The 16,820-nt window shown below is 36.9% G+C and overlaps 1 protein-coding gene across 7 annotated transcripts in view; it reads left to right on the top strand.

The window, feature by feature from the left end:
- AKAP6 (A-kinase anchoring protein 6) overlaps window positions 1-16,820 on the top strand; it is a 475,966-nt gene that overhangs the window by 359,261 nt on the left and 99,885 nt on the right. For all 7 annotated transcript variants that reach the window (XM_019754539.3, XM_019754535.3, XM_074328130.2 and 4 more), the window contains one exon: window positions 15,749-15,895. In XM_019754539.3, coding sequence (XP_019610098.3) covers window positions 15,749-15,895 — 147 coding nt within the window. The remainder of the gene's footprint in view (window positions 1-15,748; window positions 15,896-16,820) is intronic.

Genomic DNA, 16,820 nt, shown 5'->3' with positions numbered 1-16,820 from the left:
CTGTTGGAATTGGAAATTGGACCCAGCCTCTTTCATTCTGATCAAATGTTATTGCTATGAGAAAACACTGAACTCACAAAAGGTGTCCTTAAATATTTAAAGAGTTGCTGTCACCTTCCTCTTTTCTTTGATACATTTTATAGAAGCTTTTCTTATGTTAAACATTCCTGGCCATGGGAAACAATTAACTTTGTTCATGGTTTCTATGTAAAAATTGAGAATAATATTTCTGTATAAATGTTTTGACCAAATATGTTTTTCACTGAGTATGAAATTCAAAGATAAATAAGGCAATCACTGCTCATTTCTGTACTAATACTATACCTGGCATATATTTGAATAGCTGATACAGGCTCACCTGGTCTTTCTTTTGAGAAAATTCCAATGAATAAATATTTCCCAGCTACCTTCTATATCTATGCCATAATGCTAAGAGTTGCAGGGGGTAAAGGGTGAACCACACATGGTCCCTGACCTTAAGCACTCCATTCCAGGAGCTTATAATCTAATTCTGAAACCACATCCACCCTCATCTGGTATGAAGGCACCAGAGTACCCTCAAAAAGTGGCCTAAAGTATCAAACACTTTACAGGGATTTGGGCAGTCACCAAGAACAATCCCATAGCATTATGGGTCTATTAAGGTTACAGATGTGAGAACCCTTTGAAAAGTTAAAAACACCCTGCAAAGAAAAAGTCATGATGTGAAAGCATAAAGGTATGATGGTATTTCCATTGTGTTTTGGGAGCAGACGACCTTGGAAATGCTTTGATCGGCTCCGTCCTAACACCTATTATCACATGGTGAGTTCTGGATATGCTTCTCAATGCCTAAGTCCGCAGTCCTTGAGGAATGTCCATTTGCACTAAACCTGAAAAGGTAGTTTTTGATGATGACAATATGGGAGATAGAGATTTCAGCCTTTACTTAGGCCACTGATTCTCATAGATTTCTTAAGTAACCATGTTGTGCAGCAATATATTATGATAAACTACAATGGCTCCAGTGCTCTACCTCTCATTTTTCTTGTCATCCTCAAAGAGAAAGCAAAATACTCTCTTTGAAGAGATATTACCAACAAAGCTAACGTAAGAAATATATGGTCTCTTCCTTATGAAATTAATTTGGCACTATTTTTGAGGTGCACAACATCTTGGCAAAGGCTTTGGTTTAAAACTCTATGTGATTTGGGAAAAGCACGTTTCAGAATGTTTAATTCAGCGATACAAAAGGCACTAATGAAATATGCATGTATGAATTTTATATCATATTAGTTCCCTCTTTCTTGAAATCTGAATAAAAGCCAAACATCTGGATTACATTTGAAAAGCCTGAATTTCCAATTTTCAGAAAGATTCAATCTATTTTGACATTGCACACTTAGCCTTAACATTTACAGTGTGCTATTAACATTACTTGCAATTGTAAAAAAAAAAAAAAAAGTCCAGATTTAAACAAACTTGGTGCCTCCTAATGCTAAAAATATATCTATATTTGAAATGGTTGCTGCTGCACAACCATATACATCCATAGTTTAGGCTTCATCAGCATTTCTATTATAAATACTTGCATTGAACAGTCCTATAATTTAGCTAGAGAGATACGGGGTAAACTTTGATATATAAATGCTCCTATGGATGTATATTAAAACAACAAACAGCAGTTCATGTATTGCTTAGTTTAAGAAACCATTCATTGACTCTGTTTTCTGAAGGCCTCAGATATTCAACACACTCCATGGTTGACCAAAAAAGGCATAGCCCTTATCCTTTGAGAGTTTATTCTTCAAATTTATAAGACAAATAACAAGATTTCTATTTTTATAGGTAGTTGGGTGTATTTTGACAGCCAGACTAAAGGCAAGTGGATATTTATGGTCATAATTTAGAGAAGTAAATATGGCATTAATGCTTTATAGCATTATCACTGTTTGTTTATTTAAGAAATAGCTGGTCAATCGAGTTTTAGGCGGTGAGGCAAGAAGTCCTATGTCTACACCAGAGACCAAGGAAGATAGAGGAATGTGATGTTGTGTTTGAAGTTTGCATAAGAGTAAGCCTTCAGTGGACTTTTGATTTAATATACTTAAGTTTTACTGGATTTCTTGTAGCACATATAAGGCGAATCTCAATCTTTTGTGATGTGGAGAACAACTACAGTCAGGGATTACCCTTTTCTCTTCATATTATGCTTTATTTTTAAAAGATCCATTAAATTATATAGCATTGCCCAGGTAAACAAAAATAGATGTGTTTGGAGATATTTGTTTAGCTTGAGAGATGGAAAAAAAAGATACTTTTAAACTGGAAACTTTTTTAAAGGAGGAAACCGAGTTTCATTGCATTAATTGCTGCTCCTCGTGCCTTTTTTCCATCCTACATTGCATACTCTAACAGATATTACATAATTGCATAACTATTCTTACTTTGTGCTGACATGACATTACAACAGCCCTGATATGGTGCATCATAATGAAACCGTAATTAGAGTAGTCATGATGTATTATGGCAATGATCCACATCATCACTGAAGTGCATTGGATTGCACAGAAAACCCATTGAGATGTGCAGATTTCGACATAATACAGCACTGCCATGAAGTTTCATAGCATGGAGGAGAAATTGCCATTATGCCACACTCCTGGCAGCAAGGGTTATAACACATTTCTTAGATATCTGTGAAAGAAAGTTCTATGTGTTCTATGTTAATGGAAGAGAATTTTTGAAAATGGCATTTGTGAAGCTTATGTCTTAAAAAAAAAATCTACATGAAGGACCTTGTTGAAATATGGGTCTAACTGGCTTTTGGTGAAGATGGTGGAATAAGTAAATGCTGTGCTCACCACCCCCCACGACCACTCAAAATTACATCTAAACTACAGAACAATCATCACTGAGAACTGCCTGAGATCTAGCTGAACAGAAGTCCTATAACTAAGGACATACAGAAGAAGCCTCTTTGAGACGGGTAGGAGGGGCAGAGATGTGGAATGGGCTGGTCCCACACCCATGTGTGATGGTTAAAAATTGGGACGTCTATCTTTGCTGCAGAGGTCCCTCTTGAAGAGCGAGGAGTCTCAGCCCCACACCGTGCTCCTCAGCCCAGGGTTCCAGTGCTGGGAAGAGAAGTCCCCATAACTTCTGGCTGTAAAAACAGACATTGTGGCTGAGTGAGATGGAGTGCTACTGGAGTCCCAGGTGTTCCTCTTAAAGGGCCTGCGCATGGACTTACTCATTGATGGACTCACTCACTCTGAGCTCTATATTGAGGCATCAGCTCAAAAGGCATCAGGGACATACAGGGAGGAACTGAATTGTCTGGCTTCAGGACAAGGGCTGGAAGGGCAGCTTTCACCCAGACACAAGTGCTGGCAGAAGACATTATTCTTTCATTGAGCCCTCCCCGAACCCAGCATGGGCACCATATCTTGGTCTTCATCAATGTAGCTAACACTGTTCACCCACGCTGGTAATTCCCTGAGACCCCACTCCAACCACCTAGGGGGCCCACCCGAGGCAATTCCTGTGGCTTTTCCATACAAATGCCCTGTCTTGGTTCATGCTGCAGACTTTAAAAAAATCTCTCAAAGCTTCACAAATGCCAAGCAAGCAGCATCTGGCATTGGTGTGCCCCCTACCTCTTGCTAAGCAGCCCCAATCCTAGCACTAGCGGCAGCTAGCCTCAGTTTGCAGCTTAGCCTCTCTCAGGTACCTCCTGGTCCAACACAAGTGGTAACCCTCTGCAGATCACTTTATAGCTCATACCAAGTGGCTCCAGGCTGTGCACCTTGGCCTCCCAAGTGGCCCCAGAACCAACACACTTGGTGACCAGCTTCAGACCACACCAGAGTACCATCCAAACACCTCCATAAATGACACACCCAAAGGGCAGACTAGTTAGGCACCAGAACCTCACTAAAGTGAATCCTGCTCCATAGGATCAGCCCCTGCACCACAGCTCCTCCACTGTAGTCACAGCCAGTCCTCACAATCAATCAACCTGAGGGTCAATCCCTCCCACTGATGTAACAACAGCAACCAAGGCTCAATTTCAACATGAAGACACACACAATACACACAAGGGACATACCTGGAGCACCAGGCTCAGGTGACCAGGGAGACTGTGTCACTGGGCCCCATAAGACACCTACTGCATAAGGCCATACTACCAAGACTGGGAGACATAGCAGCTCTTTCTAGTATATAGAAACAAACACAGGGAGGCAGCCAAAATGAGGAGACAAAGAAACATGTCCTAAATGAAAGAACAGAACAAAATTTCAGAAAAAGAACTAAACAAAATGGAGACAAGCAAACTACTAGACACAGAGTTCAAAATGCTAGTTATAAGGATGCTTAGTGATCTCAATGTAAACTTCAACAAAGAGATAGAAACATAAAAGTGAAGATAGAAAACATAAAAAAGAACCAGTCAGAAATATAGAATACAAAAACTGAAATGAAGAATACAGTAGAGGGAACCAACAGTAAATTAGATGAAGCAGAAGATCAAATCAGCGATTTGGAAGATAAGGTAGCAGAAAACACCCAGTCAGAACAGCAAAAAGAAAAAGAATCCAAAAAAGTGTGGATAATTTAAGAGGTCTCTGGGACAATATCAAGTGTACCAACATTTGCATCATAGGGGTACCCGAAGGAAAAGAGACAAAGCAAGGAATTGAAAACCTTTTTGAAGAAATAATGATGGAAAACTTCCCTAACTTGGCAAAGGAAGTACACATACAAGCCCAGGAAGTCCAGAGAGTCCCAAACAAGATGAACCCAAAGAGGTCCACACCAAGACACACTGTAATTAATATACCAAAAGTTAAAGGCAAAGAGAGAATCTTAAAGGCAGCAAGAAAAAAGCAGTTATTTACAAGGGAGCTCCCAAAAATGTAACTCAAAAAGACATATGTGTCCATATGTTCATTGCAGCATTATTTACAGTAGCCAGGATATAATTGTCCATCAATAAACGAATGGATAAAGAAGTGTTACATAGATACAATGGAATATTACTCAGCCATAAAAACAATGAAATCTTGCCATGTGCAACATGGATGGACCTAGAGATTATTATGCTGAGTGAAATTAGTCACATAGAGAAAGACAAATATCGTATGATATCACTTATATGTGGACTCTAAAAAAACAAACAAAATAAACAACAGAAGCAAACTCATAGATACCGAGAAAATTTTGATGGTTGCCAGATGAGAGGGGCTTGGGGAAATGGGTGAAAAAAGGAAAGAGATTAAGAAGTACAAATTGGTACTTGAAAAAGTGTCATGGGGATATAAAGTATAGCATAGGGTATATAGTCAATAATATTGTAATAATAGTGTATGGTGTCAGACTAGATTCATTGGGGTGATCACTTGAAAGTTGTATAAATGGCTAATCACTATGTTGTACACCTGACACTAATATAATATTGTATGTGAGCTATAATTGAAAAATAGCATTTTTTAAATAAAGTGTGAACCTAATTGCATAAATCCTATGCAGAAGCAGAATATAGGAATCCTACAAGAAGTAGAAGCTTCTTATAAAATATTGATCAAAAAAGGACCCGAAAGGCTTCATTTAATGAAATACTTCAAATTCAATGAAATACTTCTCTGAAGTAGGACCAAGGGAAGATGATTTGCTACTTTCAGCTAACCGTGGCTTTTCTTTTCATTCTGTGTCCTATCTTGAGTTTAGAGTATATAACTTACATTTTATGTGGTTGTTTCTTTGCTGCATTGCTGTTCTAGGTTTCTCTGCATGGGCATCTTACATCTGAGTCTTGTTCCAGCAAGTGATAGCTTCTTTTTAACTTGATGTTTTTCAGCCTTGGCATTTCTCCTACGCATAATAATGTGATTGTTATGGCTGATCTAGTGAATGGGGGCCCAAAGAAGCTCAATTTTCTAAAAGAGAGAGGAACTTTAGACCTTATTTTCTAGGCCGATCCTCATTCAGTGCCTCATTAATTTATAAAATATCCCCACCAAGTAGACTTGTGGTCTCTGCCTAAATACTGCCGATCAATGGGAACTCACTGTTGCCCAAGCTACAGTCCTACATTCAGCCTCTGATCCTAAGCCTGACCTCTGAGGTCAGATGAAACAGATTAATATTTTCGATGTAAAAGTCCCCTACACATTTAAAGTCTGCTAACATATCCTTACCTCTCTTCTTTCGTCTTCAACTGTTCTTTACCCCTGGGCTGAATATCTCCAGCTTCTTCAACAACTTGCTTCTTGGAGAAGTAGTGAATCTTCTCCCTTCCTTGAAAGCTGTCCTTTGGGTATTTGATATGTTGTCTAGGTCCCTCTTGGAAAACGGAACCCAACTAGAACCACAACTGCAGGTTTGGGGCTAGTAAACCACAGTTAAACTGATCTACCTGTTACCTTTCTTAGTTGATACCCTGTGTTTGTCCCAGTCCAGCCCCAAATCATAATTTTTGTTTGTTTGTTTTTTACATTTACATTTGCCTTTTACTGTCTGTTGACTCACTGAACCTAAAGACAATTGAAGCCTAGCTCTACCTCCATTTATTATCCAGTTTTTGTATTTTTATTTTTTTGGTGGAGGACAGGTATGTTTAACTCTCTGGCTTAACATTTGTCCTATGTCCTTCTTAGATTGAATCTATTATGTCGGCATGTTGTATGCCATTTAGAGTCTAATATCATCTGAAACAGACATTGTGAAGTAGTTGCCTACTTCAGATCCAACTCAGAGACATAGATTGGCCTGCACAGTGTTAAAAGTTTTAATTCAACATATACAAATTAAGAGATTTCACATAAAAATATGTATTCCTGTCTTCTCTTAAAAAGAGAATGTATCTGGTCATACACAAGCCGTATTCCCATGGGAAACAGTTGGTAGTGGTTGCCCCTTTTAGATGGAACTTATGATTTCCTGTCCTCCACTACTACTACTAGTCTTATTTCCTGTACTACTTCTTACTTCCTCTTCACTAGGGTCAGTTGTGGGTAATCATCATATTTATGTTGTTGTTTTTTTCTTTTAGTAGAGAAAATAGTTCTCTTTTTTCCATGACACTAGCAATAGTTGGAAGATGAAAGCTAGAAGAGGATTTATCTGTGTTCAACTCAACTCCTTTCCATTAGCTGCCAGGTAGTGGGAAGCTGGCTAGCACTGGCTTATGCAATCTGATTGTTAACATTCAGGAATTTTGCCAGTGGTAGCAACCATTGGTAGCTTGGAATCTTGCTCGCTTGGAATCTGCCATAGCGAGAGTATTTACACCAGGGAAATCAGCAAACACTACAAATCAGGGTTCATACTATCCCCTAGCCAGGTTACTAGTACACTACTACGAATAGGTATTTAAGTTTATGATCTCTGAGCTAAAATATTGATTATTCTTTATTGATCAGTGAGTTTACTATAATCTGGCAATCTGATCATCATGCCACACACATATTTTACTTCCACATGTCATTAATAAAAATATTGAATAAGACTAGACTGAAAAAGAGCCCTTGGCATAAGATAGTCATTAAGCAGTGATCTTTACATGTGGTTGTTCAACAGGTTCTCAACAAAACTCCCATACTTCCATGCTTCCAAATGATTGCAACTCACTTTTTGGCTTATGAAAATCTAGCAGGAGCACATATACCTGATCCAGAAATTCACATCCTTACTGTAGGGATTTAAGTCATTAGATTTTAGGTGTATGTTTTTAGCAATTTAATTATGTTTAAAATCTGGTTAGTAGTATAGTAAATAACTGGTATTGCTATGAAATTGCACTGAGCAGGTAATAGGATTGAATTTCTACACAAGTTGACACTCAATTAAAATTTCCATATGTCCAATGAGTGAGCCAGTTCTTAGCCGGGGAGCTAGAACAAATGCCTTCCTCCTAAACGGATCACTTCAAAACAGGCAAAATTTGTAATAAAGTCAAATCAAGACTCCATGCATCAACTAAAACATGAGTTTGGCTTACAAATACAGATCAAAAGCAAGAAACAGACTAGGGAGCACCCACGATATTTCCTCCTTAAATTCCTCTATTTTTTATTGACACTGGAGGAAAAATAACACATTAAAACCTCCTTACTGAATTACTGTCCTAAACCCATAGATCCATGGAGCTTGTTCAGCTAAAAGCCACAACAGACTTTGTAATGCAATGATGTAATCTTGGCTTTGTGTCATTTATATTCAACCTAAAAAAAACAATTTTCCTGAATAGACAGGCTGACAACAATATTGTTCCGTGTGGGTTTTTATTTGGATTCTTTCCAAATGGTTCACATGCCTTCACAGTAACACATCATGCCTGCTTACATTTTTTTTTTGCCTGAATTCCAAAGTTTTCCCTTTTTACCAGCTCTCTGTTTTTCTTTTAAGGTCTCAGTTATGTTTGTAAAACTAACCAGCTTCACCACAAAATTAGGATGTATCTTGCAGAGTGCATTCATTTTACTTTTTGCATATTTTTCCCGAGGTCATGTCAAGGTTAGTTTGAATTCCATCCTACATTAAGACTTCTTTCACAGCTATTTAGCTCGGCAGCCTACTCCCCGCTGGGGTCTGCCCCTTGGGCACGTCAAAGCTTCAGACCTGACAAATCACACACAGATGAAGCTGTACAGTTTTTTAAACAGTTTCATCAGTAACTTTTTTTTTTCCCGTTTTTACTATCCTCCTTCATATTGAAATTTCTTTTTTCCTCTGAATTACCATTTCAGGAATGTTGATTTCTATTTGAGACAGTTTGTTTTTACATCAGAGTTGCAAACTAGCAATATTATTTATTTTAAAGTAAGTCATCCTAATAGCTTTCTAGTCACCAAGATTACAGACCAAGAGACCTACAAGACCATTTCTGATGAGTATAACTGTAATTCCATTGTTAAAATCTATTTGTAGTAGGAAGCTTGGTGTTGGAAAGTTAGTATATCAAAGTCTACCAGAATCAAAAAATGCCAACCATAAAAATGCATCGAGTTTATAACATATTGTATGTTGAGCCTGAAAATGTTTCTCAAATGGTTTAGAATATGCTCTTATCAGTATTTTAGCAAATTGTGAAACTAATGATGCAACTCGTTTCCTGTTTAATTGATGAAGTTAAAATGCTTCGTTGCTAATGAGTGTATTAGCAAACAATGTCCCCTTTTCAGGCTTAAATAGATCAGGATTTTTTTTTTTTTGGAAAGCAACTTACTGTCCTTATTTTTATATAATGAAAAATATTGACTGCCACAAAATTGCTAGATCAACTGAAGAAATGGTGTAATTATTTCTGTATAGTCATTTTGACAGTGTCAAACGACCAGATTACAGTTTTTCGTTTTCACGCTAGAAAATTGTTATTTTGTTTTCCAAGCATAGGCTTTTCATTCCATTTTCATTCAGGACAAACAACACCTGAAGATCTTAATCGCAGACTAAGCATAAACCTTAGAAGTGAGGGGGAAAATATTTGAATGGTTCTCCTGTCCTCAGTTCTCTTTTACAGTTAGTTCAGTATGAAAGTACCCAGCAAAGACTTCTATAAAAGGTTGCTTGGTTGAAACTAATTAAAGACAGGTCTACATAGAAAAAGAAAAGAAAAGGGGATCAAAGGAATTACATTAGGTGTCAGGATGCTGTAGGGCGACTTTATTTAGATTTTTGTAATTCTAATCCAGGAAAACACTAAATTCTGAAAATGTCCTGTTGTGCCCTAATTCCATATTTGCATTACTTTTGCAAGAAGATACATGTCAACAGGCAAACATCTTGAAGAAATCATTTCGGCATTGGCGTATTAACACATTATGGTGAAAAGAGAGGCTTGTGCTTTTCACGTACTGCATTGCAGTCTTCAATTAATGTGAAAGCACTACAATGCTTATGCAACTTCTCTTGCCTAGTGGTGCACCATTTATCATTGCAGTTTTACATTGACCTTGACACCCACTTCATTAGAATAAAGATTGTCTACCATTTAGGTTACATTGTTCCTCTGCACAGAGACCCCATGCAAATTTCTGTTCAGATAGAAGAGCTGCGAGGCTGTCAGAGGTCATCTGCATTAAATGATTGCAGCTATTTTCCAACTGCTTCTTTTCATTCTACTCAATTCAGGCTAGGAGGATCAATCAAGTCCTCGGCCTGAAACAGTGGGACTGCTGGGAATATAACTGTTTTGGGTAGTAGTGGGTATGCTCTAAACAGTATTAAATATTTAATATAAACTCATTAAAGGCCATGCCAAGGCTTCAGAATGATATCAAATTTATAGAAAAATCTGAGGGACGAGAGAAGCTTTTTAAAAATAAATAGAAGAACAATAATCAATTTTAGAATTCTAAAGAGTTAGCTTTAGGTTGGTGCAAAAGTAATTGCGGTTGAAAAGGTTAAAAATAATGGCAAAAACCGCAATTACTTTTGCACCAACCTAATAATAATTACAGTCGTTTTTAAACTTAGTCAATCTTTCCGAGAGGAGACTTTTCTTACCCTGGACTTAGGTAGAGAAGGGATGAAACAGGCAGGTTTGGTGTTCTTACGCAGTATTTTATATGAAATTGGCATGAAAAGTTTTCAGTTATTGGTGTTTTTACTTTTGTTCCATAATAATGAATTCTGTTCTGGGTATTTATTTAAAAAGGCTTAGGTATTTGTTATGTAAAAGAAATGATTGGAGAAATAAGTTGCCAGGTTTCCTACTTAAGTTTTCTGAGTGATATAATTGGAATTAAATTATTAATGGGAGATACTTTAAAAAAGATTGTTTTATGATCTTCTATTAGGGAATTTGCAATTCATTTTAATATTTGTAGTTTGATTTATATTAAAGATAATGCAATCTATGTCCAATTAACAATACATGGCCAATGTAATGTGATTTCCAGATCATGCAAATGGAATAAGCTAGAAGAGGGGGGGAAACTCAATTCTTAACCTCAGATGTAATTTGCTGTGCGAGTTCTGGCAATTTTAAATGACATTGCACTTTTTAATTTTTTTTCCAAAGGCTCAGCAGCAAATTTATCCCAATCAAGAAAGCCTATTATTAATTTACAAGGACAATTGTAGGAGTCTTTATAATTTCTCTGTGCAATTATTCACCATAAATTGCTAAATGGTAAAATACAAGGAGTTGGCGAGAAATAACGACTGTTATTTGTCTTGGGCTTGAACCCACTTCCTCAGTCTTGAACACCTTTTCCTAAGTGTTGGTGATATTAGCTCCATGTGAAACATCACATGCATTGTGAGCTGCCGGACGCTGGGGTTCTGAAAAAGGGGGGCAGCACAAGAGCTGCTGCAGAGGCGACACTGGCCTCTAGCAGATTCCTGCACTCGGCTTGCACAGCTGAGCTGTGGACCCTGGACTTTCATACAAAAAGACTCTTTGTTCACCATTGAATGGCATTAGGCATGGACTTGCTGAGGGGCCACCATGAAGCCTCACATGAGGAGGGCAAACACTAGCCAGAAAACACAATATCAGAGTCACAGACAGACACATCCCTGCATTTTCGTGCAAAATGCATATGTACACGTAATTGTGCCAGTAGTTTGGTGTTTTGTTGTGTTCCTCTAGCATATGCTTTCTGGTTGATAGACTAATTTTTTTTTTTCTCCGTGTGTTTTCTCTGTCCGTCTGCCTGTCTATCTATCTGTTGTGTGTTTATAGGAAAGTGGATTATGCTAAATATATAGGTATTTGTGGTATTACTTTGCACTGGGAGAGATATTCAAATATCTTTATTATTATATCTGTCATTCTAATAACTAGATCGTTTTCCTTGCTTTAACTCTTCCTAATGTAAAGTCACATAAAGCCCAGTTAAAATATGATGTAAGATGTAACTACTCAAACCTTGAAGACCCAGAATCTGACAGCCCTATTCTAATAATTGAGAAAATGCTTTGGTTTAATTCTTATGTTTCTCGTAGCCAAAACTCCACTCTCCGCTCAGCAATGTCTGGTGTCCTTTCAGCATAACCAACAGAAGCACCATACAAAAGTCTTACAATGGATGTCTTAATCTCTCTGTGTGCTTTTAGAGCATTATTTTGAATTCCATCATGCTGCCTTTTTTCTTTCCTCTTCTGAAGTTTTATTACAACAGCAGAATTCCCAGGGAGCTTTGGGGGCAAGGTTCACATAATATAGCCCTGAAGTTTTGCTTAGGTGGAATCCATCCCCCAATCCTGGCCATCTTTTGATGATCTTTCTATTTCAAAAAGATTCACTGGGTAGAGTCTTACAGCATTAGCTGTATGTAGTTTATTTTTTTTATTTATTTTTTTATTTACTAGACAGTGAGCATCTACAGCGCTTTCATGATGCTTTCTTTCTCTGACCTCACAGTGACAAGGCATCTTGTTCTTTAACATTGAGGGAGGCAGAAAAATGCTTGAGTTGCTCAATGTGTGCCTTCTATACCAGTTTCAAAATGGCTTATTCTTCTGGTTTCCATGGTGACAATTAACACTGTTTCAAGGCATTGTTCCAGTCTCCATTTGGGCAGAATTTTCGGTGTGATTTTTAACAAAAAAAAAAAAAAAAAAAAAGGTTTGAGGAGGGGAAAAAAGCCTTTAGCATAACTGTCAAAAAAAGTTATCTCAATCAAGTTTTCCTGCATTTCTAATTTTATTTACTTCAGAAATCCTTGTTTTTGCTGGCTTTGTGTTATAATTCAGTTTTAGCATTTGTGCTTTTAAAAAATAAAACCTAAATGAGAACTTTCTAAAACTTTATTTCATTCTTGGTTAAAACTGGGCTAATGTTTGTGGTTATTTTTAACTCTGTTTTAAAATTTTCTTTATATATCTCTATATACACCCAGGAGCGGCATTTAGAATAGGAGTGGCCTGTGTCTTTAATTTAGACCATTTGTGTATCTATTAGGAGGCTTCATGAGTCAAAATTGAATTGGCCAAGCAAATATACTTAATAATGTAAATATGCCCTTTCAATAGAGTATATTTTATTTTTGACTAGACAGAGAAGTCCACCGCAGGTTCTGTGTGGAAATTAAATACTGGATGCTTATTTACCTTAGTACCCAAGAAAAGCCATCTAACTTTAACTTTGCTAATCTCATCTTTGGCTATTGAAGCGTAGTCTATATCAAAACATCCCCAGACTACAGGACACAATGGGGCAGCCTCTGCTCACTTACTGCTGTGGGTGGAATGAATATGAAGATTAAATTATCTTCTCACCATGGGATAACGTAGCCCGACTTGATAGGATGGCCAAGAACGGATAGAGCTGCCAGTTGATTCTCCCTGTCTAATGCTTCTGAAAAGATGTTGGAGAGAGAAGAGCAAAAACATACAAGCATCGAAAAAATATAACTCTTAGGACATTATTACATATGCAGCTTGAGGCCCTAAATCATATCTGACTCAACCTTCAGAGTGCTTCAAATTAAAATAAATACTTTCACCTTAAATTACATGACGTTCTAGTGCCTTTCTCTCACATACCGCTACATCTAACAATTAGCTGGATTCTCTTAGCTTTTATGGTTTGAAGGCATTGTCCATCAATCACATCTTTCATCAAGCTGTTTATACAGTGGGTTACATGGTGACAAAGACAGAGAGCATACATAAGACAAGCTTTTTAAAAATATAATAACCTTTTATAGTAGCTGTTGCAGTGACTACTTGTACCACATTTCACAGAGAAAATTATTTTATGTCTAAAATTAAATTTGTTTTCCATATTTTTATTACCACAAGACTCTCATGTTATGGGACACACCTAAGCTGTTCTCTTTCTTGATTGATCTGCTGTGTAGGAGCCATTCAAAATTGAGGTAAAGAAGGGGGATGAGCTTGTCGCAAGTGAAAGTGATAACTGGTCCAGGCTGCTCCCAGGTGGCACGGGAGGGGGACTCCCTCTGTCAATTAGTGCACATAGCAAAAGCCAGAAACTTAAATAGGATTCTTCTGCCTGCCTGAAATGCTGGTTCCCCCAATATTATTGCAAAGAAGTCTTACCAAATTAATTATGTAAGTCTTTGTCAGCAGTATTAGCTTTAGGTGGGTATCTGATTACATAAAGCAGATTGCTCTCTCCTCCAATCATCACTCTGAGAAATAAAATACTGTGTAGGCTTCTAGAATACTTGTTGAGTTTTGAGTCCAAAAAACTCCATTGGACAGTATGTTTTTCAATCTTGAAGTAACGTGTTCCTGGTAATTGCCTACCATTAGAAAGCACAATCAGAATTTCCGATGTATCACAGGCCAAATTCTGAAAGAGCTCTAAAGCAACCCTTAATTTTTTTCATTATGCATATTCATGTAATTTTGGATACTCTGACACCCTGATCAGCATTAATTAATACTATGAAATGCTTTAAATCACCTTATTTAAAACATTTTGTTCTGTGATCCACAAATGACTAACATTTGGAGGAGTTTACATAATACAAATGATGTGCATGTTTAGTGTAAATGAAAGATTAAAATATGAAACTAAAAGTATGCAAACATATGCACGCAAATGCTGCAGATCTATTAACCAAAACAGGGATTTCACACCTTCTTTTTCTTTAATCTGCTTCCAATTGTATTTAATTTGGGATCTTATGTAATACATGCTTTCAAGGTGAATAAAATCATCCAAGTGCTTGGGCACGTTTTGAACTTGCTGATTTGCTACTTTGCTCATACAAAAGCTTTTCTTATTAGATCTGATAAAGTGCTCATCTTAGCTCACTTGGGGCAATGGAGCAGTACTATCAAGGACCTCAGGAACCTAACTTTTATGTTTCAATGAAAGAAGTTTTGGGATGGCCGCTATATTTTGGAAATGTGCTAAAATTGTAAATATGTTTAATTTTTTAACCAGAATCTAGTTTTCTCCTTAGAGATGTTTTTATGTGTACTTTTAAAAATCACAGCCATAGTCATGCATATCTGTCCATAATATAGGACTTTCTATATCCAAATAGGGTTATTTGAAGAGACTCACCATAGTAACTGTCATATTAAGTAGCACTTACATAATCTCTACCATCTTTTAGGAGAGAATCACTTGGCAGTTTGTTAGAATACAATGTATATTGGGGGAGAGGGTTCTGTAGTCAGTTGTGATGTTTGGGAACATTTTACAATAATCAATGAGGAAACATAGACTTTTAACCATTCCAGAAGCACTGGTTTTCTTTTTCCTCTCTGTATGTACTTTTTCTTCAAGCCCAGAGTTTTTAAGTACAAGAAAAATGAAAAACAAAACAAAACAAAAAAAATCTTAACCGAGAAGTCAGAGACCTTCTAGGAAAAGGAAGAAGTCACACAATCTCTAGGGATCATTTTATTTGTACCACTCTGAGACTGATCCTTTGGGGACAAAGATGAGAAATGGGCAGCACTCTGGAGCCAAATGTTGGCCAAAATTAACTGAAGTATTAAATCACCCTAGACCGGGAATTTTCCTATTTGGAATATTTTAAATTAAAGATCAAATGTGTATGTAAACTTTAGTTTATAAAGATGTAAATCTTAGTCAACTAAATGAACATCCAACTAAAAACCATAGATGTTCGTGTATGTGTGGGTAATACATATTTTTAACTGTTTTTGGCAATATTCCTCCACTACTTAAGTTAATTAGGTTTAGTCTCCCCATAAATATTATTGGAAACAAAAACTTTTAACACTCATGAGCATCACTAACCCTGTGCTCAAAGATTTTCTAAGAAGACCTATCTTCCTAATGATACTTCCTTCTTTCTTCTCGTTTTAGCGATACAGTGTGGAAATGTCCATCAGGGACCTGAAAAAGACAGAGCTGCTTAGCAAGGTTGAAGCTTTGAAGAAAGGTGGCGTTTTACTACCAAATGATCTCCTTGAAAAAGTGGATTCAATTAATGAAAAATGGGAACTGCTTGGGGTATTTGCATTTTTATTACTGTTTGTAGGTTATGTGTACACTTTTTGTGTAGTGAAGTACTCTATCTGTCTGATTTCTAATTTGAGGCACAAATATCTCTCTCTTTCAATTCACTACCTACATTTCCAACAAGCTACTCGTGCTATTATGGGGAAAAAACATAGCTTTTCCTATTCTGCTGATTTTTTTCTTTCTTTTTTTTTTTTTTTTACTCTGAGCTTGTCTCCTTTCAGATTTTAATAATTTTAGTTCTTTAATACATAAAAAAGTAAGTAAAATATGCCATGTATTATGGGTATGCACCAAGTCAACTATAATACGGTATATCTGATATACACTGACTGTCATGCTTGAATGGATGTTAATAGAATTTATTCTGAAGGTACATGTTAGAGACATCCACTGTTTAACTATTTACTGTACCCTTCAGATGAAAAGTGGAGTTGTCACTATTGCTTTCAAGTCACACTAAAGCCACCAAAACAAAGATGCAAATTGGATCTGAATCTGAATTGCAGAATTAAATCGGCCTCTGTTTTGTGCCTCAATTTCCAGCTCACTTTTAACAAAAGCAAAAAAAAAAAAAAAAAAAAAAAAGTTTCATGTAATTCATTTCACGCAATGATGGGTTGGGTCTCAGCCAAAGACTGAGATGCAAGAATCTGGCAAAAAGGCAATATAGCGATTCTGTTACCCAGAGACCAGGATGGCACTGTGCACGAGACAGTACTGTCTTTTTGTTGGAAGACAGCTGAGAGAGAGAGGTTAAACTGTATTTTTTCATCAGCTTCTCTCCTAAATTGCCTTCACTTCAAATCAAGGGTAAGCTAAACTTGTCAATTACTTAAATGATTAATTATAACAGCTAAGTATGGGTGGTGTCAGTTTTGGAGCCTAATTTTGCATGCCTTCCATTTCCTGACTT

The sequence above is a fragment of the Rhinolophus sinicus genome, chromosome 3 (genome assembly GCF_057876585.1).
Source record: "Rhinolophus sinicus isolate RSI-liver-muscle chromosome 3, RSI-T2T, whole genome shotgun sequence".
Lineage (NCBI taxonomy): Eukaryota > Metazoa > Chordata > Mammalia > Chiroptera > Rhinolophidae > Rhinolophus > Rhinolophus sinicus.
Note: the sequence above shows the minus strand (reverse complement) of the source record. Positions and strands in the feature narration are given on the sequence as shown.